The sequence below is a fragment of the Buceros rhinoceros genome, unplaced genomic scaffold (genome assembly GCF_000710305.1).
Source record: "Buceros rhinoceros silvestris isolate BGI_N320 unplaced genomic scaffold, ASM71030v1 scaffold5180, whole genome shotgun sequence".
NCBI lineage: Eukaryota > Metazoa > Chordata > Aves > Bucerotiformes > Bucerotidae > Buceros > Buceros rhinoceros.
In genome coordinates, this window is record NW_010390130.1 from 27,212 (window position 1) to 50,350 (window position 23,139).

At 39.3% G+C, this 23,139-nt stretch overlaps 1 protein-coding gene across 1 annotated transcript in view; it reads left to right on the forward strand.

The window, feature by feature from the left end:
* The window catches only part of KIAA1109 (KIAA1109 ortholog), a 100,259-nt gene that overhangs the window by 19,863 nt on the left and 57,257 nt on the right, over positions 1-23,139 (forward strand). Inside the window, exons 11-30 of the mRNA XM_010136635.1 lie at positions 213-291; positions 1,065-1,156; positions 2,041-2,158; positions 3,261-3,416; positions 4,011-4,108; positions 4,820-4,998; positions 5,138-5,244; positions 7,300-7,508; positions 10,388-10,615; positions 11,160-11,297; positions 13,289-13,465; positions 14,474-14,602; positions 15,488-15,607; positions 17,595-17,872; positions 18,589-18,839; positions 19,314-19,572; positions 19,966-20,809; positions 21,659-21,729; positions 22,206-22,379; positions 22,697-22,817. Coding sequence (XP_010134937.1) covers positions 213-291; positions 1,065-1,156; positions 2,041-2,158; positions 3,261-3,416; positions 4,011-4,108; positions 4,820-4,998; positions 5,138-5,244; positions 7,300-7,508; positions 10,388-10,615; positions 11,160-11,297; positions 13,289-13,465; positions 14,474-14,602; positions 15,488-15,607; positions 17,595-17,872; positions 18,589-18,839; positions 19,314-19,572; positions 19,966-20,809; positions 21,659-21,729; positions 22,206-22,379; positions 22,697-22,817 — 3,828 coding nt within the window. The remainder of the gene's footprint in view (positions 1-212; positions 292-1,064; positions 1,157-2,040; positions 2,159-3,260; positions 3,417-4,010; positions 4,109-4,819; positions 4,999-5,137; positions 5,245-7,299; positions 7,509-10,387; positions 10,616-11,159; positions 11,298-13,288; positions 13,466-14,473; positions 14,603-15,487; positions 15,608-17,594; positions 17,873-18,588; positions 18,840-19,313; positions 19,573-19,965; positions 20,810-21,658; positions 21,730-22,205; positions 22,380-22,696; positions 22,818-23,139) is intronic.

The window sequence follows — 23,139 nt, forward strand, 5'->3', positions numbered from 1 at the left end:
GTAGACCTAAGTCAGCATTTGTTAAGCCTAAAACCAGCGTATTGGTATCGGTGCACATAGATAGCTCATTCGTAGCCTTTTGGAAGAAAGGCTTCAGTCACTGGGTGCCTTCATTTAGGTGTGGATAATGACTGCCAGAGGCATGAGGTACACCGATGGTTGTGGGGAGCCTAGAAATAATGTTGGGACTTGTTTCTTTTCTTGCCATACAGGAAACTAATGCTGTACATGTAAATGTTGGTGCAGGATCATATTTGGAAATAAATATTCCCATGACAGTAAGCGAAAACGGTGAGTTAAGACTAAGATGAATTTGTTTCCTAATGTTCTTCCTGAACAGTTTTCCTTTGTATGTGAATGACTTGTAGTGTTTTTACTTTGTGACCGTGAGATGTATATTCCTCTGGAAAGGAGAAAAAACCCTATTTCCATGTGTATTTCATCAGGAGATATTAAAGCATGTATTTAAATAGTAAAATTACCTCCATGCTTTGTCTTGGGTCAGGAAACACAAATTCCATTTAACTACTTGACAGAACTCCATGCGCATCAAAGCAGATCACAGATATGTTGTCAACTCAAAGCAGGAAGACCTCTTCAGTAGAATTAGTGGTGTAGTTGATTCATGGTGGGAGATGCATTAAGAAAACTAGTAGTAGTTTACTTAAACAAAACAAATGCTCAAATTCAAGGAGAAGCAGAGATAAATGTAAAGCTAGAGGTATATTCCTTGCATTTCCTCATCTTGTTGGCCCATGTCAAGCCCTTTGCTAAACTGTTTGTTCTCTTGATTCTTTCTGGCATATCTGAGTTTTATTCAGCCTCTTAAACAAGATCTCCAGAACGTGACCTATCAAGAACTGTTGTCATCTCTCCTACACGAAGGCAGAATATGTTAAGCTCTTAATTGACAAACAGTGGAAGACAGAATTATTATAGTACTAATTTCCATCATGGAAATTAGTTCCATTAGTGGACTGCTGAAATCACTGGTGAAAATGAACTTAAGTACGTGTGTAGCCCTTCTGTCTGAATATTTATGGTTTGTATCTTTCGTTTGCTAGGCTATTCACCTACAATTAAAGGGCAGCTTCTACACGTTGATGCCACCAGCAGTATGCAGTACCGGACTCTCTTAGAAGCTGAAATGCTAGCTGTAAGTTGGCGTTAATAAGAGCAAAGCTTCACTCTCTAGAGGCTTTTTAATAAGGAATAAATTTATTTCTCTGTGGAGCAGATCATTAGGTTCTTAAACAATACAGAAATACACGTTTGAATGCAGGACCTTAACATGCGAGGAACTTACATACACACACAGAGCTGTGCACATGTGTAATTTCCAGCAGGTTGCGTGATTTGTATACCAAGTTGTGAGTGTTTCGACATCGGTGGAGGAATTGGAGTACCATTTACAAATCTCAGCTCTTTTACTGTGCAGCCTTGTGTTCATGCAGACTTTCCCTTAGTGAATGATTGCATAGCCGTGCTGCAGCGTGTGCGTGCATAAGTACTGGCAAGTACTTGAGTGTTGAAACTACTTGAGACAGATTTAGTCACTGCATTATTCTTTTGTTTGCCTAGTATTTCACTTCTGCAATACTGTAAGTCTGTAGATTACCTTCTCACAGGTTTTTAATGACTTTTTTAGTGGTGATGTTAATATTTAAATTTGGGTATCATATCAGTGGTTGAAAAATATTAAAATAGTATATTCTGAGGGACTTTATCTTTTAGTGTATTGCAAAAAGCGATGCTTTTAATGAAGACTTTGGTTTATAATTTGCTTGGTACATCTACTGCAACAGATGTATCTGAAGTTTGTAGTATACCTTTCCAAATAAATGAATACACTAACACTTGACCTTCAAACACAGGAGAGAGAGATTAAATTATTAAGGAACTGGAGAGACCTTCTGTTCATCCCAGCAGGAAAACAGTTTTAATTATTCAGCAGAGTACGTATGTGAAAACTGCTGAGCTACAGGGTCAAGCACTGTCATCTTTTCAAGTAATTCTGATGCTTTAATATCTTGTTCACAGTTTCATATTAATGCCAGCTATCCTCGGATATGGAACATGCCCCAGACGTGGCAATGCGAACTCGAGGTTTATAAAGCAACCTATCATTTCATCTTTGCTCAGAAAAGTTTCTTTACAGGTAACTTCAGTGCTAAGTAAATCATGCATCAAATGAAATATTCTTTCTTTAGAATTTCTTTTCGAATCTTGCAAATGTGTATAAGGTCAGATACTCTGATTTCACGTATTTAAGACAACAAATTGTTTCTGGGGACAAAGTTCCTGATGTTTTCTGTAAGTGTCTTAAGTACATGATATTCTTATGTGAGTAAAGATACCAAATAATTTAATTTTCTGACATGTAAAGTAAATTTGATCTGCCATTATGTTAAGTGATCTTAAATTTCAGATGAATTTATTTTTATCAGAGCTATTGGTTTGTTTAATCTTTGTCACCTAGGATATAGATTTCTCTGATACCTCCCTCTCTCTGGCTGACTGATTTTCAGCTACTTGAGCTTTAGGCCGTGTCCCTCTGGCTGACAGATGGTGGGAGAAAGTAATTTGTTCCTTAGGATTTTGGCTGTGAGGAGGAGTACATGCGCACAAGGCAGTACAATGTGATACAGCATCACCAGACTTGCTGAACATTCCAGCTGCAATAATGGAAAGACTATAGCCCCATCAATGTGGCACTGCCTGGGATAATTAGTCCTGCTGGGAAGAAGGATTAATTAGTGCAGGCATAATGCCATGCTAATAAAGTTATCCTCTTAGTGAGGCCGGAGCCATTATGTGAGTAGTGCTGCGGTACGCAGCGTGGTCTATCCATAGACGTGAGCTTCTACAACAGCCCTGCTCTGCTGCAATAGAAATAATCGCTAGTGAGCACGTTCGGAGTATCGGAGAGGAAAACTGAGGAAAAAGAAAGCAGCTGGTAGTCCAGTGCTTTTAGGTCAGTGTGTAACTTTGCTACTGAACAAAACTGAACTAGAAAACTTAACTAAATCTATGGCTTTCCAGCTTAAAAAGCAGGTGACAAATGGGAAGTGGATTCACAGCAAGTATTTGTGGAATATCTGCCTGAGAAATGGATACTGAGTCTTGTTCTCCTCCTTTTCCTTTTTCTGTAAGGGAGCAAAGGTTAAGATGTACAGTTTATGAAAAGCCAAAAATGTACAAGAAGAAATCTCTCACTTGATTGCTACTAACTTGTCTTTTATTACTTTATGTGGGTTTAGATTTGATCCAAGACTGGTCCAGTGATAGCGCACCTGATATTTTTTCATTTGTTCCTTATATGTGGAACTTCAAAGTCATGTTTCATCAATTTGAAATGATTTGGGCAGCAAATCAGCACAACTGGATTGACTGTTCCACCAAACAACAAGAAAATGGTGAGAGCATGTTTTTGTTGTTTGGAAGAAGAGTACCTACTGCAAAAAACATTTACAAAATATGGAGTGTATATATACAGAGAAAATGTATGGAAAAATACGTGTTTGGTGGTAGCTACCCATTTTGCTACTGCTGGTGTGCGTAAACCATCCTAAAACCATCCTAAAACTGTTGTAAGTTCTAACTTACTTTGTACCAATGCCTACGTTTTCTGGGGACAGTGTGGTTCGAGATCATGTCTTGAAAAATGAATGCCAAAACTCATTGAATCTTTGGTTTAGTATAACGTTACAGAGAGCAACTGTGAGGGCTTGACACGTATTCAGTGAACTAACTCAAAACGTTTTATTGTTTGCTTGAAATTTCATTGCGCCAAGGCCAGTGTCTTTCTATAAAAGACAAGCTGGAGGGAGTAGATACTTTCAGAATGTTTTACTGTAATGTACTTTAAATACACAGTAGTTAAAATGGCAATTTCCTGTCACGAATATCTTTTCATTATTTTAACCTGTATGGTTGGTAATTTGTGCAAGAACAAAACAGAGTGTAATTTTGACAGATTTTTTTTGTTTGTTTTTCCTCTTCTCTCCCAGTTTATCTGGCAGCTTGTGGAGAAACACTGAATATTGTTTTCTCTCTGCCTTTCACTGATTTTGTTCCAACCACATGCAACACCAGATTCTCTTTAAGGGTAAGTTCTTCCCTCATGTGTCTTCTATTTGTGAGAGAGTTTCTCTACCTTTTCTTCTTCAGACAGGAAATTTTGAATAAACTCTTTCCTGAAGGAAAAGTCCTCTCTTTCGCTTCTGATTCATAGCATTTTTCTTTAAGCAACCCAGAGGTAAATGGTTTCTATTGCTGATTTGAAGCATCCAATCACAGGCTGTGTGATTTATATATACACAACTAAAAATATTTTTTTTCAAAATGTGTATACACACACGCTTCATACATAGATACATAGACTTAGACTGTGTGTGGCTGTGTATGTATTTTGTCACTTGGAAGTCTGTTCCTGTTTATTTAGAAAACCTGATGGATGTTCAAAGGTAGCAGTATGGTTTAGGTGAGATGTCGGGTAGCCTTGGCCGATCGCTTAGCTTCTGCAGTATGGCTCAATCGAGAGGAGAACGGGGATGGTTAAAAGCCGTGCCCCTGTGGTTTACAGACTGCTGTGGTGTTATATGCAAATTTCTGGACTTGTAACTGTTCAGAGCTACAGAGCTCTTGAGACTGGACTAGAAATCAGTGGGAGCTGTGGTCAGCAATCACATGTGAAGATTTCTTGCCTCCCTTGGCTTGTCAGGTGAAGATGATGGCGTGTATGAACATGCGAATAGCAGGAGCATTACACGTAAAGTGAACATAAATAAACTTTTCTGTTACTAATGTTTGATTTCAGGGAGAAGATGTTGATCTGCATTTGTATCTACCAGATTGTCATCCCAGTAAATACTCGCTTTTCATGTTGGTGAAAGATTGTCAGTCTAATAAAATAAGTCCCGAATCTTGTATTTCTGCTGAATGTCAAAGCGGTCAGAAAACGGGCAAACCCAAATGGAGGAACATTACTCAGGAAGAGTGAGTTTTATTGTGATGTGAATTTATGCCTTTATGCCTTTGGCTCTTCACGTTTACTTACTTTGAGGTTTCTATAGCCCCAAACATACGTTTATAGAACATGTTTAATGAAACTACTGTACTTGTTTCTTTTTGAAAGGGCTGGTTGGGTTGAATGCTGGACAGTCCCAAGCGTTGTGTTCACAATTGACTACTCATGGCACCCAATTTATCCTCAAAAGGCGGACGAGCAATTAAAACAATCCTGTAAGTGTCACTACTTCTTTCTTGTTAACATGCTGCGTTTCAGGAACTGCTGTGACTTTGTTGGCTCAAACTGCTTAAATTTGCAGAGATGAATTTTGAACTGAACTACTAGTTTATGTCACATGGGAGAATGTGAATCTTGACAATGCACCGGGTTTGTCAGTAAAAACTGGCAACATCTGATGAAAAATTTCAGAAAGTGGCCCAGTTCCCTGTGTAAAAAGGGGGTTCTGTCTGTACCTCTTTTCTCCTTGTCCTTAACAAAGTGGATCTCTTAAATGAGTTGTTGCATAATACAGAAAATGACTTGGTGTATTAAAAATGAAGCACAACATTTCTGGCAGTATCGTGTTCTTTAGCCTTTCTAAGCTTTTTTCCTTTGGATGTTGTTTTATGATTTAAGTGTTTAAATGCACTATAGATGAGAGATAATAACATGTCTTACCTTTATGGATATGAAACTAGTGCTGTTGGAAGTGAACCATGGCCATGAGATACCAGGGTTAGACTGGTCAGCATAACACTAATTTCTAAATAATAATTTTTACATTTAAAATGCCTGAACAATATTTCTAGGTAAGTATGTGCTTTCAAAAAAAGTTATAAAATACTTAAATGCAGAGATAAAAGTAAGTTATTTTAAATGCAGAGGGTGGTATACAGGAAGTGATGAGGTTACATAAAAGTCTTTCAGGTTGAGATGGTGGGAGCAGAACCGTGAAGGAGATGTATTAGAAGAATAATGAGGCCCATTCAAATGAGCCCTTAACCATCAGGTGTTGGAAGATGTGCTGGAGAGGGATTTCAGGTTTTGAGTTGCAACAATTCATATCTAAAAGAACTCAAAATTTTAGGGGATGAAGCAGAAAAGGTAAGATTAATCTTGCAGGTGTTCATTAAATGCTCTTGTGAGACTCTCATCAGCTTGTCAAATTTGCATAGTTCAAATCTGAAAACATTTCCTTGTAATTGTAGCAATTGAACCTGCATTTAAAAAGTTTGTACATAGACAGGTAATTCCATCTGCAGCTTCCCTCAATGAGTAATCCAGCACCATCCAGCTCCCTTCTAATCCCTGATGCAGATAGAATGTGTTCGTTACGGTAGCAACATCTGTATTTTCTTTTGAGACAATCAACAGAACCCTCTAAGTCTCTGAGGAACAAAAATGTTACATAGCAAGAGATGCAGCTTCCAAAGAAGTGGTCACTCACTGCATCCTTTAGCTAATTCACAACACATAATAGGATGCAAGCACTCGGCAAGTGTTGTAGAGGATAAGAGAAGTTAAAGCATCGAAGGTTTGCTGGCCACGGATGTGGATTTGCTGTGGTTCTGTATGTGCTGGTTCTTCCTGTTAAATTGGTACCTGAAACCTTATTCCATTTGGAGCATCAATTTTATACTGAGTTTATTTTATACAGAGTTCTTTACTTCCCAGCAACTGCTTTATATTCCCAAAGCACTTCCAGTTACTCCCTTTCTTGTCGCCTTTTCTCACTCAGAAAAGACAAAGCGCTTTCTTCTCCCTAACTTCAAATAAAAAGAAGCAGTAGGAAATTAAGATTTGAATTTCCAAACTGTTTTGTGACAGGAGCAATTGAATTGTTTGAGAAGAAATTTTGGCCTACAGAGCTATCTGTTTAGAATAGATGTTTAATATGACTTTTGCAATTCTCCTGTTTAGTGGCTTTTGTTTACTCTGCAATAGCTTTGTGGTTGTGGGAAATCTGCTGCGCTGAAATGAAAGCATGTCTTTGTTTAACTTGAAAAGCAAGATAAATAAATTGATTTTTTTTTTTTGTCAGAACTTGGAAGATTGTTTCTCTCTTGCATAATTAACATTGACTAAAATATTCTTTATGTTCCTGTCTTCCCATACTCACTAGGTATGAGAAACCAGTTCTGTAGCATAGGCAGATTAACATAATTATGCGATCTAAAGTAGAAAGCCACAAAAAGTTGTGTATTTAAAACACATTCCTATTTGCACTATCCTGTCTATCAGAAGCCTAACTTGTGATCAAAATCTGTTTTCTTCGGTTTGCTCCCAAGTGTCAGAAATGGAAGAAACAATGTTATCCGTGCTACGGCCCTCGCAGAAAACAGCCGACAGCGTGATTTCGTCTCCCACAGCTTCAACCCGCCTCCCCCTTGACCCCTCAGAGCTGCCCCCGGATAAGCTCCATGTGGAACTGGAACTCTCCCCAGATTCCCAGATAACCCTGTACGGCCCCCTGCTCAAAGCCTTTCTGTCCATAAAGGTAGGCATGGGAACACAACTCTTACCGTTTATGGATGGCCGTATACAGGAAAGGGAAATGATTTGTTTGGAATGGAAAATGAGAATTCTGCAGAATACATGAATTTGGATAAAACCTTTCTGGAGGAACTAGTTTGGAATGACTTAGTGTGGCAATATGGGGTACCTGGGATGTTTTCAGTTGGGAGAGATTTCCAATATAAAAATATGTAGACCAGAATCAGCATGATTTTCCTTTCAGGAAATAGTATGTGCTCTGGACTTTGTCTGCAGAAAATTGCTTCTTTGACTTTTACAGTAGTAAAACAAAAAAAAAATTCCATTATTATCACCAGAGCTTATATAAACAACCACTTGTTGTTCATACATATTTTTAGTGCATTTTAAATTCTGCAGAGTCCGAACTGTTTGCTTGTTTTTTGTTTTAATTAGATTTTGTGAAATTTCTGGAGTTAGGATCGTGGAGGGAAAGGAGCAAGGACATGAGAATAAGCTTAGTTTAAAAAGCTACTTCAATCCATACTGAAGAACGATTTTCATCCTTTTCTTGATGTCAGTCTGTTATGTTTTAAAGTATTTGTGCTGCTTATCTTGTGTTTTATTCTATTACTGCTCTTCAGGCTGGCTAGAAACAGTTCTATTTCTTCCCACCTCCCTCACCTGGCCTTGGTGCTGACCAAAGCAGAGCACGTTGCTTCTCTCTGGCTAACAGCGAAATGCTCGGGTTTTGCTTGGGTTTTGTGGTCAGGTTTTTTTGTGTGTTTGTGTGGTGGTGATGTTGATTTTGTTTGGTTTTTAAAGGTCTGTTTTAGCCTATGCGGATCGAGGCTAAGTTAATGCTTCTGAAAGCTTTCATTTTGGCTCAGAGGATGAGGACTTTTCTGAGACAGCTGATCAGTATCAGGACTCACACTGAAACAGTAATTTTTATGACTTTATATAAGCATTGCATCTGTGCAGTGAATAGCAGAAAATACGGAGTTTTTGTGGAGTATCGGACTTGCAAATATGCTCATTATTTTTTCATGTTGCCACTGAAGTAAATAGGATTAAAATTAGGCCAGTATTGCATCTTGAAGACTGAAATTCTTTCTGAGAGAGAGGGAGGAAATGCACCTGTGTTTGAATTGTTTATTGAGCTCCTCTTTTGGAGCCCGTAAATTCATGAGATGGTTCTGTCTTCCCAGGCAAAGCAGCACTTCTCCAGTGCCCGTTGCCTCTGGAGGTATAAGTAAGCAGTGCTGTGTTAGGTCCCTTGATTCTGTGGTGATTTTTTTTTTTGATGCAGATTCCTCAGATGAAATCTAGCTTTTGTCTTCTAAATCTCAAGAGAAAATTTAGATGAAGAGCTCGTTTTTGAAAACACACTTCTATTGGGGTTTTTTTAGTATCTTTGTGACTTTGTTTACGTCTTTTTGTCCAGCTGCCTATTCTGGGGAGGGAGCTTTTTGGTGTAGCATGCTGTGTTCCTTACTGCCAGGCTTTCTGGCTGGGAACGGATGGTTTACAGGTCCTTGCACCCCCAGCAGAAGGTAGCAGGAGTCAGTTACTGGAGCTGGTAGCACCCTCTGCTGGCTCTGCCTTATGAAATGTATTTAAGGGTCTGGATTGTAACGTTGACTTTTATCTTATTCCCTTTGCTAAAAAGCAAAGCAGGTCAGCTTGGCTTAACCTTTGAGGTTTGGCCAAACCAAGAGCAGTGTTGCGTTCATATGCATTCACGCCCCAGATACTGCAGAGACTCAGTAGAGATGGTGGAATTCCATGTCCACGGGAGTTGTTATTTCAAGACCGATAATGAGCCTGTTTTTTCCACAGACCTTTTTCAAGGACGCGGGTCCCCTGCAGTTGCTTGCTTCCTTTTTGCTGTACACTTCCTCTTTGCCCACTTATGCTTAAAAAAGAACAAAGTAGTTTTGGAAAGCAAGTAAGGCACAAAAAAAGGAAGGAGGGGAGCAAGAGATATCATAAGATTCAAGCCTGTTTCAGTTTAATCTTCATTCTGGTACTGATTTGTCTGCATCTCACAAATCACTTGGGGGGGTTTGGGATAGTTGGAACATTTCTGTCAACGTGAGAGGCTGAGGAACTGAAGTACTTTCCAAGAACCAATGTTCTAAGTGCTTTCTTAAGAAGGGTTTTGCTCCACAGAACAGTTAGTGCCCAACAATTCCCAGATACTGAATTAACAAGAAAACATAACCTGCATAAATTGGGTAATTTTTGAGTGTTTAGCCTTTTGGTTTTTTAAGGTGGGGAGGAAGTGATGGATTATCAGAAACATGATTCTGGTGCACTTAAACTCAGAAAATTGATGATTTTTTTTTTTTAAATTGGTGATGGATTTTCTATTTCCCAGTAGAATTTGGTACAGATACTTAGGTCTTGGATAATTGAGGGAGGCTGGCTTAGAAACAAGGTGGGTTTTAGAGCCCAAGGGAGAAATGTTTCTGAACTGATACTTCAGAAATGTTTCAGATGCAATGTGTTGACAACAAGTTTTAGAAGGCTGGATGAGGGTGACTTCCTGCAGGATGTGTTTTGTGTTCTTACTCTCAAAGTTACCTCTTTAAAACCACGAAATCTGTTTCAACTGTCGGTAGCAGTACTTCAGACTAGTTATTTGTAGTGCGTGCATCTAAAATAGCGGTACTTTGAGAACCGCTGAGAGCCCGGCTCCTGCATGGCCCAAATTTGCTCACTTGAGGTATCCATTTTCTGTAAAATAAAAGTATGTATGTTTCTTCAGCTATAGCTTGTAGCTCCACTGCCTGTTTTAGGGAGGGCTGACGTAGAGAAAAAGATTGGATTTGTATTTATTACATTGCCTATACGTTTTTAATCTGTTTTCTGTATGGTCTTGACAATTCTTTCTCCTAGGAAAATTATTTTGGGGAAGATGACATGTACACTGATTTTGAAGAAGTTATCTCAAGCCCTGTTTTGTCACTGTCAACATCTTCAAGCTCTGGGTGGACAGCCGTTGGAGTGGAAAATGACAAAAAAGAAAACGAAAGCTCCGTGAAGCCCGTTCACCCTCTTACTTTACGCCCGTGGGATATCACTGTGCTTGTTAATTTGTACAAAGTGCATGGGCGATTACCAGTGGTAAGTACTTCACAATCTGAAAATACTTTGCCTCGTGTAATTTTTTTTCCTAGTTTCATAATCTTAAGTTAAATTTAACTCCCTGGCACATTAAGTTAGAGTGGTGCTTAAAATTGTGTCTATCTAAAACAATTTGAGACATGATTTGTTTTGCTTATCTAGGAGGCAGAACTGGGTAAGTTTTTATAGGATTATTATTCAGTGAACTTAGTTTGTATGATAATATTTTTGATGGACACTTCTGATTTCTCTACTAGTTAGCAAAACTGTCGTCTAATGGTGTATTCTGCCCTGTGCAGCTGCATTCTGAGGGATGCCCGGGGGTTCAAATAAGAATCCAGATAAAAAATTGAATTCACTCAGATGGGTTTGAGTTGCTGTTTGTGTGATTGTCAAACGGTTTTTTTAAGTTTCACAGGCTTCTTTTTGAGTATCCACTTGGAGGAAAATTAGTGTACTTCCTGCTCACAGGTTTGCTCTAGTCTTACAATTTCAATTGTGTTGTGTATTTTCAGTCTCTGAAAATGGTCAATTTTTATTTTAGCACTGCAGTCCAGATGGTCCCGAGTGCCCTACAGCTTTCCTGGAAAGGTTGTGTTTTGAGATGAAGAAAGGCTTTAGAGAAACAATGCTTCAGCTTGTACTGTCGCCAGTGAATTTGTTTCTGAATGACAACTATCAGGTAATAAAGCTGCTTTTTATGTTTGTGTGTTGTGGTTGGTATTGTAAAAGTGTGATGATATTAAAATAGAGTTCTTTTTTATTGCGAATTTTCCTTTTATTAAGGCTTAGGAATCACAAGAGGTATTAAGGAAAAATCTGATGTGTATTTTAAAAATTTTTTTATTTCTTTCCAGTTTGCATTTTAGCAAAATGTGCAGAAAACAAGGTTGTGTTTTCTTTTGCTTAAAATCTTCCTGGAGAAGGTTTTCTAGGAAAGAGAGTAATATTCACGCTGGTCTTACAAAGGAGAGATCACTCACTAATTTTACCTTCGGGTTTTTTGTTTCTTTGTTTTGTGTGGTCTTGTGTTTGTGGTTTTTAAAGAATTTGGTTTATAGAAGATACTGGAAATGTTCTTGTTTATCCTATGAGGAATCGAATCATTCAAATAGCTGCTTAGTTAAGAACACAATTTACTTTGAGCACTGAATGAGACCCTGAAATGTTGTTCAAACCTGTAGCTTAATTATTCTATTGCAGTTCATATGTACAAGGAAGCAGAAATGAGGTTGCAGACCAAACTTTAATTTTTTTTTTACTTGATTTTTTTTTTATGATTTAATTTCACAGGCCTGCGACCTATTTCATGACTTTTTTCAGCATTCTTACTGTTTAGACTTAGTAATGCTGCGGTTACATATTTAACTTAGGTTTCATATGTTCTTTTTGATTGGATTTATTTTAATTCAGTCATGTTGACTCTGATAAATAAGATTTCTGCCTGGAAGTTTCTGTTGGTCAAAATGATAAACATCCAGGTGTCATGTTTTAAAAAAAACACTGTAGAGAAATTTTTGATCAGTTATGTGTGTTAATATTACCTGGAGTTCAACTTTGTATGAATTCGTGCTGTTTAATGTTGGAAACAATATTGTTTGTTATTTTTTAAAACAATTGTCCCTTTATTAATAGTCCATATCGCAAAAATACTGTTTGATACCTCCCAGTTTGTCCTTCAAAATGAGAAGTCAGTAGTACTAATTGTATATAGAACCGGACTTGTCCCTCTGCCGGGCTGGGCAAGTGTCCTTGCTTTGTGTTTCCCGTTTGTATTGGTTTGAAAGCTGCTGCACCGAGACAGGTCGCCAGCGGTATCGAAACAGTAGGACACGTTTCTTCTTCCTTAAGCGGCTCCAAAGGGTTTGCTGATGGTGGAAAACAAACTGGGCAAGATGACAAGTGGAAAAAACTGAATGAAAGAGCAGCTTTGCTGATGCCTTACAGGCTTTAATCCACCGCTTATCTCCATGCAGTCACAAGCTTCTAGTGCGTACCCGTGCTGGTTTGATCTTTTCAGCTTCTTCTCTAGCTGGTGGAGTCAGATTCTTGTGGAAGGTATTACACCTGAATTTTCATGTCTGCAGACAAGGAGCTTTCCTTTAGGTAGTCTAGAGGATAACCTCTGGTGTTTGTTGTTAGTTCTTTTAAATGTATTTCGATTTTTTTTTTTTTTTTTTTTTTTTTTTTTTTTTTTTAAATTTTTTTCGTTTTTTTTTTTTTTTTTTTTTTTTTTTTTTTAATAATGCGTTAGCTTTATGACAGTAGCAAACCTTCCTAAGTCATGTTTTTTAACCTCTTGGTCACTTCCGTTGTTAAACATGCTCTGTTCTTTCTTTATATTTTATTGCAGTAATATTTAATGGAGAGTGTGTCAATGTCATTGTGTGGCATTTACCAAGGGAAGGTTGTTGATGGTGGTTGCTAAAAATTAAAATAAACTTGGCTTGGATGAACTTGCCTCCCCTTCTTCCCCGCCCCCCAAGATTCACATACGTGGTGTTGTGTGGGTAATGCTGAGAAATCTTGGGACTGCGTAGCCATACAAAAGCGAACAGGATTTAAGTGGTGAGGATGAGTGCGTGATGAAATATCTCTGACTAGACAGTTTTTTCCACTTTTTAGAGTTGCATTCTTTGCAAATGTGAGCTTTAACTTACTTGTCCTTAACAGCGACCTGCAGTGGATGAAGTTCTTCGGGAAGGTCACATCAGCCTGTCGGGTCTGCAGCTGCGCGCTCACGCGATGTTTTCAGCGGAAGGCCTGCCTCTTGGAAGCGACACTTTAGAATATGCATGGCTGATCGATGTACAGGCTGGAAGTCTTACAGCCAAAGTTACAGCACCACAGGTACCATCTAGAAACTCTTCACTTTGAAGTATTACCCTCTTTTTTCCTTCCAAAACTAGTGTAGCATGGATTCAAAATTAAACCTACTTGGTTCTAAGTACTCTAAGGTTAGAGAACATTTCTACATGCTTGATGCAGTTCAGGATTTTTGTTCGCTACGAAGCCATTCTCAATTGTATGCTTCATACAGGATTTTTAGTTCAGTTTTTTGTAGTCAGCGCTGGTATGGAGCAGAACTTGAATTTGCTGTTTCAGGGTCATTGGCTTTTTTCTTCCCAAAGCGTGCCGTATTGCAAGAATTTGTGAAGGGACAACACTAAAGGCAAGGGGAGAGATTTTGTGGAAGACAGTCATAGGTATATGAAATTCCATTTAAATTACTACTGATTTTAAGTGCCCTTTCCTTTGGCTAGCCAAAGAAAACCCATTTCCCTCCCCTAACAGGCATGAATCATTTCCCTTATGAACGCGCTAACTATATAAAAGACATAAATCAACAATAGGCTAATTATTAGGTCTAGTGAGATTCAGCAGTGCTGTGTTTAGTCACCTCCCTCCTGTGCTTCGAATTGGAACCTTGTCACTTACATGCAAGGAAGTCGGAGGTTTCAGTTGTGGATGGCAATAGAGTGTTTTGAGGGTTTTTTCTGTGGTAAACTAAGGGGAGCTCTGTGTTTACAGTGAAGTTCCCAGTTGACTGTGATAGCAAAGGCTGTTTACTTATATTAAGAAATAACTTAGGAAATTGTTTAATGTCGCAGTGTTTTCAGTAAAAAACCTGAGAGACTTGCGTGTTGTGGCACACACAACAATGAAAATCAGTCTCGAGTAGCAGTAAATAGACGATGTGTGAGGGAGGTAATGCAGCCAGGATGTTTTGGTGAGGTCTGCTGTTGCTTTCACTCGTGCTCACCTTCCAGCCTTTGGTGATGTTCTTTTAGTACTCGGGGGAATACCGCGAGTTCATTCTGTGTACTTAATGTTAGGCAACATTTTATTTGCTCACAGCTTGCGTGTCTTCTGGAGTGGGGACAGACCTTCGTATTTCACGTGGTGTGCCGGGAGTTTGAACTGGAGAGGCCAAAATCTGTAGTAATATGCCAGCACGGAATTGATCGTCGGTTTTGTGACTCTAAGGTAGCTTTTCATCCTTCTCAATTGGTTTCTGTGTTTGCACAGGCTCTGTGGAGCGGTTTAGAAATCCACCATTAAAGTTACGAAGATGCATGGAGTACGTGGTCACATTGGGTGTTCCCTCGATGTCTTAGAAAGAAAAGCAGTTCCCTCTGGGTTTTCCTGTGGATATGCACAGTGTTTTTGTGCTTTGTGAATTATTTTGAGAAATGGTATCCACAGAAGTAATCCCTAGTTTCTTTCCTCTGCTGTGACAGCTAAGAGCCAAAGAGCACACTCCAGTGTCCTGGAGACAAAGGTTGAATTTCACCTCGTTCTCCTGGTGCATTTCCGTGGTACTTTTTCATGCCGTATCCTTGTTGATCAAACAGTGCTTTGCTGGGATACTTAAGCTCACAGTCTATAGCTTCCGCGCAATTTTTTATTTTAAATTAATTTTTAAAATATGGGACTCTAATCACTGTGGATTCTGCTTTTGGTGCTTGTCTCTTGGAATCCATGTGCACGGTCACTTGAAGACCGAAGGGGGCTTGCCGTGTATTAAGTATGAAACCTGATTTCATCTCTTGACATCCTCTTAGTTTTGTTTCAGTTTGTGTGATGTTCTTTGTTAGGAAATGTGACCTGCCTTTTGTTGGTGGAAGCCAGGAGAGACAGCTGGGTCCCCTGACATTGCTGGAGTGTAGAATTAAACACACACTAGGGAAACTGAACCTCAGCACGGAAACACCACGTCTTGTACTCAAGTTGATGGTGTAGAATAACTGACTTTTAAATGCTCTAGTTTCAGGCCTCTGTAAACTGAACATAAATAAAAGGATAAGCAAAAATTAAACTAAAACTCCTAATGCACATTTAAACTTCTTTCTTTTTTTTTTTTTCCTTCAGATGAACTGTGTTCCTGGGCCGTGCCCAACGTCTGATGACTTAAAGTACACTATGACACGCTTAGCGATGGATGGAGCAGATCTCTATGTGGTAGAACATGGCTGTGCCACCAATATAAAGGTAAACATGTTTCTCTTAGCAGCAATTAAAATACTTCTTTGTCAGTAGAGTTCTTCGTGCTTTTTGATAGAATAGCTGCCTGAATTTATTGCTTGCTTACGTGCAATGGGCTAAGCAGAATTTCTGAACCTTTGATAAAAGGCTGGCTTGGGCTGGGCCAGGAGTAAGTCGGTTTGGCCTCTGCTTAGTAATTCCATTAACGATCTTGGAAAATGGTAAGGAAGAGTGGATGCCTGCCAAAATCAGAGAGGAAGCTACAGGATTGATGTAAAAAAGTCTAAGAAAACACTGGGCAATAGAAATCTCAGTGTCTGGGCCTCAGAACTTACAAGACCTTGTGCTGTAAGTTTATAACTCAGCAACAGGAAATGGTTCATACGGACTGCATACAAGTCAGTGCTTGATAACTCGTGATCATCTCATGTGATGCAGCTGTCTGAATTGTAATTTATCTTTGACAGAGATGGGAGAAGTGTTAGTGCCAGTGACTGACTGGATCTAGAATACTGCACGATGTTCTCTGTCCAGAAGAGGATGTGCAGAGAAGAGCTGATATTCTCTCCATCAACCCTGTCATACAGGAGAAAACTGGAATAATTTACTCAGTGTAGCAAAATGTAATTTAAGAGATAATATGGTAGCAGTAGAAAAGGAGACAAGTGCTGTGCTGGTAGAAGTGACTAGTAGTTGTGCTGCCCATTAATCAGTTTTAAAAGGTAGACTTAACATACAATGTTGTTAATGATGTGGTATTTGAATGTCTTGCTACCTTGTGGCAGTAAGAAAAGGCATTTGAGTCTCAGTTCTTTTGAATCCAATATTAAAAAGCACGGTCACAAATATTAACTGTGTTTGCAGGCATAAATATGAATAAATATTTTCAAAGGCAGCTTAATAACCTCAGCCACTCTAGATAATGTGTTTCATTTGAATTTAAAAAAGATAAAAGGTTTCCAGTGCCTCTTTACAGCCTGTGACAGAGATGAAAAGTAATAATTTAATATTGACCCTGTGGGTAGCTCTTCCATGGCCGGGTCCTTTCTCAGCTTTTCTTTTCCCTGTGAAAAGTTTGAAAACTGAATCTGAAATTTCAAGTACTTCATGCTGACTTTTTTGGAGAGGACTCAAGCTGTGCAGGAAACTTGGTCTAATGTCTTCAGATTATTTGAAGCTTGAAGACTAAGTATGTGTGGTAGAGCTACGTCATCTCTTCTCAGTGTACACCAGTGTCGGGGAGGACTGATACTGTGTAGGAAGTGGGTTAGTTGTCCAGTGTCCGCAGCTCAGTGCGGGGGGTAAAGGAAGAACTTCTCGTTTGTATTTGGAGAGGACTGGCCTCTGCCAGTACCATGCCTCTCACAGGAGAGGGGCAGCCTCCTGTTTGGTCCAACAAAACTACTGGAGTTACGCCGATACAAGCAGTAGAGTGTGGTCACATAAGAGCTACTGTGACACAATTCATATGGATCTTGGTTAAGGTTTAGGATCTGGAGTTTCTGGAGTTTTCCAGGGTTTAACGTGGTTTTCTCTCTGAGCTATTTATTAGTTCTAGAGTGTAAAAAGTATATACTCGATGTTTTAGTCTAAGAACATAGAATGATACATAACATACCAAATCACATATCCATGTTTGAAAGTTTCAGATTTCTGGTTTTTAATTAATTTTTTAAAAAAGGTTCATTCCAACATCCATCCAAAGTTGAGCTTTCTTTTTTGATCTCTTTACAAAAGGCGATTCCGAAGTAGAGACTTTATTTTTGTTATTTAAAAACTGGCTGAAACAGATTTCTAAGCTTGCCTTCTTGCCACCTTTTGTGTTTGTGTGTGTGTCCTTGCATATAAAACCGGTTCTCCGTCTTTTATGGAGAGAATAGTTTACCAAGATCTTTCTGGAACGTAGTCGGTGGTGTGTTAATGGGTTTAGGGCTACCCTTTCTTTGTTTCACTCATGGCTAATCAGAGTGGATGTTTTCAATCATGTTTTCAGATGGGCGCTGTACGTATTGCAAACTGCAACCTCCACAACCAGTCTGTTGGGGAAGGTGTAAGTGCTGCTATTCAAGACTTTCAACTGAGGCAGTATGTTGAGCAGGTGAACAGTTGCAGAACTGGTCTTCAGCCGATACTAAGGAGGGCATATTGGCTGGAAGCCGGCTCTGTCAACTTGGGGCTCATCACTGCTGACATCGCTTTAGCTGCAGATCATCCTTCTAAGCATGAAGTGCAGAGACATTTCTTAGAAACGCACGATAATCGGACTAAGAGGTAAGAGATCCCATCGGAGGAGATGCATTTGAATTTTCGGGAGGTGTAAGTTAATACTTTCACCCAAAGGTGGAACTTTGGTTTTTTGCTTTCGAGGGGTTTTTTTACTTTACACAGATTACAACTTCTTGTAACTTATGTTGAATGCTTAGCTATGGGGTTAGTGCTTTGAATGTGCTTGGGCTGTACAAAATTGTATGATTTTTGGCAAAACTTACTTTCCCCTCTGCCTTCCTTTATCCCCCAAATGAAGATCAAGGAGAGGAGGGAATCAGATTTATCCTTTTTTTCTCAGGCTGCACTAAAAACAGGCCTTAAAGAGTCCTGAGCAAGCTGATGAGTAGCTGTGAGCAAGATGCCTGGTGTAACTGTGGTTTGTGTGTCTCCCCAAAGAGGAGTTGCTCTGGTGTAAGCCACGCACCCCTGTGCAGAGAGAAAGGGTTGTTACTGTTAGTGTGCATTGTGGCAGGTGGACATGCCTGTTCCTGAGCACTGCGTATAGATTTGCGATTCACTCCTCCTTTCTGGAGCTAATCCTTTATTTTGTGCCTGACACCTGTGTTTCAGATACAGACCTTGCTCATTTCATGCTGGGTGAAATAGAGGCTCACATAAGACAAGGATATCCTTCTGTCTTGTTTTTGCTGAATTTAACTGTACTGAGGGGAATGTGGTCATATTTCTGATATTTTTTCTGGTTTTCTGCCTTTGTGTAGATTGTGGTTTTTGTGGCCTGATGATAATTTGAGGAATAAGAGAAGCAAGAACAAGTGTGGCTGTCTTGGTGGTTGTCGGTTTTTCGGTGGCACGTTAACAGGACTAGATTTTTTCAAACTTGAGGAACTGACGCCTTCAAGCAGCTCTGCTTTCTCAAGTACAAGTGCAGAATCTGATATGTTTTATGGGCAGTCTTTACTGCAGCCGGGAGAATGGATCATTACTAAGGAGATTCCCAAGATTTTGGATGGTAAGAACGTATTGTACTGTGATTTTACTATGTTTTGCCCAGAAGTGTAGCTTCTTACCTGCACATTAGTATTTATATATTTCTGATTCCTGTTAATGTATTAATGTATTAATGCGCTCTTGTGCAAGAGGTCCTGTAGTGGCATGGGCCGTTTTGAGAGCAGCCAGTAGCTCGAAAGTAGTGAGCAAGCTTTTGTATGCTGAATTTTTATATTAATGTGTGGTGCCTTTCTGAGTAAAAAGGTTTTTGATTTTCGTCTGTTCTACTTGTATAGAAAGCAGTCTACCAAGAAAATCTGATGTTTTGCTGCTGTGGTTTTATTCATTTGTGTTAGTTCAAAGTGCTAGTATGTGTATACATTTCAAAACTAGGGCTTTCATTTAATAAGGATTTTTATTTCAGTGGGCTGGGAAGAGACCGTTGCAGCTGTGTTTTATAAGATGTTCAATTTTTCTTTTCTGTTTCTGATCCCAGGTAAAGCGAACTGTGTAAAACGAAAAGATTGGGATTGCAGGTCCGTGGGTATAGACATAGAAAGAAAAGCACAGCATCTAAGCCTACAAGTGCCATTGCGCTCACATAGCTCCTCATCGTCCTCGGAGGAAACGAGCAGTTCTAGTGCTGCGCTCCCCTTGCTTGCAGGTGAGAAGGACAGCCCGTCGTCAGCTACTGAGGATCACTTGGCACAGAAGGAGTTCTTGACTGGTGCAAAAAGGGAAGATGGTCATGGAAGGTTAGTACTCTCTGTCCGGGTGGAAGTGTAGTTTGACTCTTGAACATTTAGCAATTTATAAACTGTTGGTTATTTTTGTAATAGTACTGCTGAAATGCATTGCCTAGTTTGAATGCAGATTTGGATCCCTAATAGGGTATGATTACCCGATCTGGGTAGAATGCCCAGCATCTTAGACAACAGCACTTGCCGTTTATCTTCGTTCCTACATCCTCTAGGCATAGACAAGTGGACTGACAAGTGGCAGAATTTATATGTAATTGGCATTATGGAAATAATTGCTATGCTAATAGAAAGTCATGGGATCACTGAAGCATTTGACAGCCTCTATAACATAAAAAGAGAAGCATTACTAATAAAATAAGCAAATCAACCTTTAAATTTTGTTTCTAGCATTGCAGCTGAGGGTACAGAGGGCAGCCCTGCGTCCCCTGGCAACCAGGAGAGGCCTGTTGGTCAGTCTCCGCTGAGGTCTCCGCTGAAACGGCAAGCGTCCGTGTGCTCCACCCGGCTCGGGAGCACCAAGAGCCTCACAGCAGCCTTCTACGGAGACAAGCAGCCTGCTCCAGTTGGCGTGCAGTTCAGCAGCGATGTGTCTCGCAGTGACGAGAATGTCTTGGACTCCCCAAAGCAGAGGAGAAGCTTTGGTTCTTTTCCATATACTCCATCTGCAGATTCAAACTCCTTTCACCAGTATCGTTCAATGGATTCCAGTATGTCGATGGCTGATAGCGAAGCTTACTTTTCTGCAGCAGAAGAGTTTGAGCCAATAAGTAGCGATGAAGGTCCTGGAACCTATCCAGGGAGGAAGAAAAGAAAAAAGCAAGCTCAGAAAATTGATTATAGTAGAGGGTCTATTTATCACAGCGTGGAAGGGCCCTTAACAAGTACAATCCATGGAGAAATTAGCCAGGATGTTAAAACGTTGCCAATTAAGACTCATCCTTCACAGGCTTCATTTGTTTCGGCTCTGGGAGGAGAAGATGATCATGTTGACAATATGTACATCATGGAATCTGAGAAGGCTGTGGAGAGTGAGCAGATAACTTCCCAGCAGCCTGTAATGGCGTGTTACCAAAACTATCTTACACAATTCCAGGTGATCAACTGGTCAGTAAAGCATCCAACGAACAAAAGAACTTCAAAATCCTCCTTACATCGCCCTTTAGACCTTGACACGCCAACGAGTGAAGAAAGCTCGTCATCTTTTGAGCAACTTTCTGTCCCAACTTTCAAGGTATGGAAGGTGGAGGAAGAAGGACTAGAGAAAGGAATAAAAATTCAGAACAAGTTAAAAGTACTTAGTGCCCCTGTTATGTAACTAAAGGTGTGAGAATTCCTTGTGTTAGTTGCAAGAACACCTTGGATTTCTGACTCCAGGTCATGTGCTGTGTGGCTGGGATGTTCTGGAAAAGGAAAGATGGGGTTAGAAATCTGTGGATAAGGATGTGTGTTCTGAATTGTCACTGTTGTGCTTAAATCCTGCCTTTCGAGTGATACGCAGCTGAAGGCTATTTACGCGAGTTTCGTTTAAAATATGTATTGCACAGAACTTCAGCAGCAGTACGTTTAATACTGGTAAAGTATAATCTAGGCTGTAAATGCTTTATATCACAGTAAAATTGAAACTCAGATTTAGCTAATTATTTCTGTAAATGTTTGGGGTTTTTTCCTCATGAATGTGATATGAGCAAACGTGCTTAAGAAAGAAGCTGAAATGCAATATGTGAAAAATAATGGAAAGGACTTGATAGAAAATAGGTGTCAAAGCTCTGGAATTGAGTTTGTTATCACTCTGCTGCAAAAACATTGTGTTCATGCAAGTCTTTTGTAGGTTAGTATTTGGAGGTTTTTTTAAAGCAGTTAGTCACTATTCATCTATGTAAAAACTTAATCTAATCTCTAGTATTTAAAAAAGTAAACATCAGAGTTTCTGTATAGTGTATTGGAGAACCTTAATATGAGGGATTCTTTTGAGGAGGAAAAAAACCCGTGCAAGGAGAATCTTTATTTGAATTTTGGGTTTTGGGTTTTTTTTTCTGTAAATAGAAGGAATGTAGTAAAGTTCTTTGCACTTTTATCTCAGATTGTTAAACAGGGTCTCACAGCTAACTCATTACTGGACAGAGGCATGCAGCTTACAGGATCATCATCTAAGTAAGTCCAATACTGCGTAGCATTATTAGCGTATTTTGTAAGAGTAGGATTTTCCTGCTACTCTTGTTAAATGTTCTGGCTCTTGCTGGCCCTTCCAAAATTTGATTTGTAGCAGTGGTTTTCCGTACAGATCTATTTTAGAACGGAGTGTTCTATTACAAAATGTTTGCTCTGGACATATAGAAAGTACACCATGAAAGCATTATTAAATTATTTCACCCATATGTATTCAAGATTATTAATTGCAACTTAAATTAATTTGGTTAGTGCTTATGGCAGGTGTCCGTTACATTTGCCAAAGCTGAACTTGAATCTAGGGAAGGGACGTGCCCTGGGATTATATTTGTGTACTTTCTAAGCTATGTGGTAGAAGAAACCTGCCATTATATGCATTTATTAGGAATTAAAATGATACCAGGATGCTTCTGTGTTTCTTTTACAAACCTAGATTATTAATATGTATTTGACTTGTTTAGTACACCTTATACTCCTTTGGAAAAAAAGTCAGCAGAAAATACAGATGATGAAACAATAACAGAAGAGTGGACGTTGGATCACCCAGTGTTCCAGACACGGACAACGGCAATAGTAGAAGTAAAAGGAACTGTAGATGTAGTTCTGACTCCTCTTGTAGCAGAGGCACTGGATAGGTAACTAATTTTACTTTTACTACTGCAGTGTTAAGTGATTATGCGAAAGAAGTCTAAAATCAAAGCTGTTTTGTTCGGGAAAGATTTAGGTAAAAGGATTGAGTAACGTGACTGATGGAACAGTAGGGCCTTGTCCCCAGCGAATGCAATCCTGGGTGTGCATTTCCCGTGAGGAAGCTAGAAGAATGTTGTGCTGACCATTATGTCTGTCAGTGCTTTGCTTTTCTTCTCTGCTGTGTTAATTAAACATTGTTGATGGTGTGTTGTGTGAAACGGGAAGTTGAAATGGTCTGTTGTGGGCTCGTTTCCTCTCACAGGTATATAGAGGCAATGGTGCACTGTGCTAGCTCGCGACACCCAGCAGCCATCGTTGATGATCTGCACTGCAAAGTTCTTCGAGATGCTGTGCAGAACAGCAAAACAAGCTTCTCGGAAAATGTAAGAAAAGGAACTGGAAGAATGCACAAAGATTTTGAAAGAATTTTTTTAATATATTTTACACGGAAAAAGTTTTAATTGAGTGTCTTGAGATAATGCTATATGCTATATAGCTAAATGCTGTATTAATTTGGAATACATACTTATTTTTGTCTTGTGCCTAATGCGTGTGCGTTTTTATAATCAGCTGTTACATACTGTCTTTCAGTGACCAGAAATCTCTTACAGGATTGAAGTGGTTTTCCTAATTTGGCTGGTCTAGTCAGTAGCTACAGTAATTTGCATGAGTTCATACATTCTGTTCTTAGAAATTACTGTAGCT